Here is a 1,381-nt window from a genome sequence, read left to right as displayed (position 1 = left end):
AGAAACAAAACCAGAGAAAAATACCACGAGTTTTTAAAACCCAAAGGCGTGGGTATTTTAAACGTATAATCCTTGATATGATTTTCAATGTGATCAAATTGATTTTTGTAGGTTGCTGGTTTTGTTATCAAAGGGAGACCAATACAAACGTCTGAGAGTGCATAGAAGTCAGAATCAGGATCAGCAAACATAGAAGCAAACAAACTCAAAAGTACAGTTACACTCCATACTGCAACAACAACGATTATTGCAGAAAACTTCCTGAAATGGTTTGGACTAAAGGGGAAAACAAGACGCAAATATCTGTCTATCGTTATGAAAACTAACAAGAAAAGAGACGTTTCATTCTTCTTCTTCTTCTTTACGTGTACTGTCCAACACCCCTTCTGTTTCAAAGGAGTCAACCGGACAGGGTGTGGTGGTGCGCTTTCTGCTTTGATGTTACTTTCTTGCTGCTGATGTCTTGAGATGTTCTTTAAATGCTTCTTTGAAGTGTTCCTTGTCCGGGATTATTGTTAGGTTACTTGGTAAATTGTTCCAATCAACTAAAGTTCTTGGTATGAAGCTGAATTTGAAACAGTCTTTGTTTGTAGTTATTGGGATGAAGTTGTTTGCTGAAGGTGATGTGTGCCTTAGACTCCGTTTGACCGGACGCAGGGCCTTTTGCACTGGGATTGCGAGGTGACCCGCGATTGCCTGATGAAAAATGGTTAATCTTGTTGTTTTCCTTCTGTCGCTGAGATTCTCCCATTCGAGTTCTGTTTTCATTGCTGTTACACTTGATCTCCTTTTGTAATTACCAGTTACAAATCGTGCAGCACGATTTTGGATTGCTTCGACTTGTTTGATTTGGGTTTGGGTATGGGGATCCCATACTGGCGAACAGTATTCTACCATCGAGCGCACAAGCACTTTATAGCTCATGTCCTTGATGTGCCTTGGGCACGAGTAAAGGTTCCTTCTTAAAAACCCGAGAGATCTGTTTGCTTTTGCTGAAATTCTGTCTACGTGTGAGTTCCAAGTTAGATTGTTGCTGATGTCTACCCCTAAGTACGTATGTGATGATGTTTCATGAAGTATTGTATTGTTTAGTGTGTATGTATTCGAGAGAAGTGTAAGAAAACCAGCAACTCTGCACGGTACGCTTAAACGCCAGTCATCGGAAAATTGATAAAATTCGTCCCCGTAATAAGCATCAGCTATGGCTAAAAATAACATGTAAATACCCATGATGAGATCAGAAACTGCCAAATTACTGATAAAAATTCCCTGAACGACTTGAATGTCATTTTTTGCTTTTGCCTTAAGCCTCCGTATAATCACAATAAAATTGCCAAACACGGCACCGAGTCCAAGTAACCACATACAAGCTCGGAGAACG

The 1,381-nt window shown here is 40.0% G+C and overlaps 1 protein-coding gene across 1 annotated transcript; it reads right to left on the bottom strand.

Moving 5' to 3' along the window:
• Nucleotides 1-441: 441 nt before the first annotated feature.
• Nucleotides 442-897, bottom strand: LOC140143340 (uncharacterized). The gene has a single exon (XM_072165196.1). It carries the CDS (start codon nt 895-897, stop codon nt 442-444), a length of 456 nt encoding a protein of 151 aa, XP_072021297.1.
• Nucleotides 898-1,381: the final 484 nt, after the last annotated feature.

Source organism: Amphiura filiformis, unplaced genomic scaffold (genome assembly GCF_039555335.1).
Source record: "Amphiura filiformis unplaced genomic scaffold, Afil_fr2py scaffold_21, whole genome shotgun sequence".
NCBI lineage: Eukaryota > Metazoa > Echinodermata > Ophiuroidea > Amphilepidida > Amphiuridae > Amphiura > Amphiura filiformis.
Note: the sequence above shows the minus strand (reverse complement) of the source record. Positions and strands in the feature narration are given on the sequence as shown.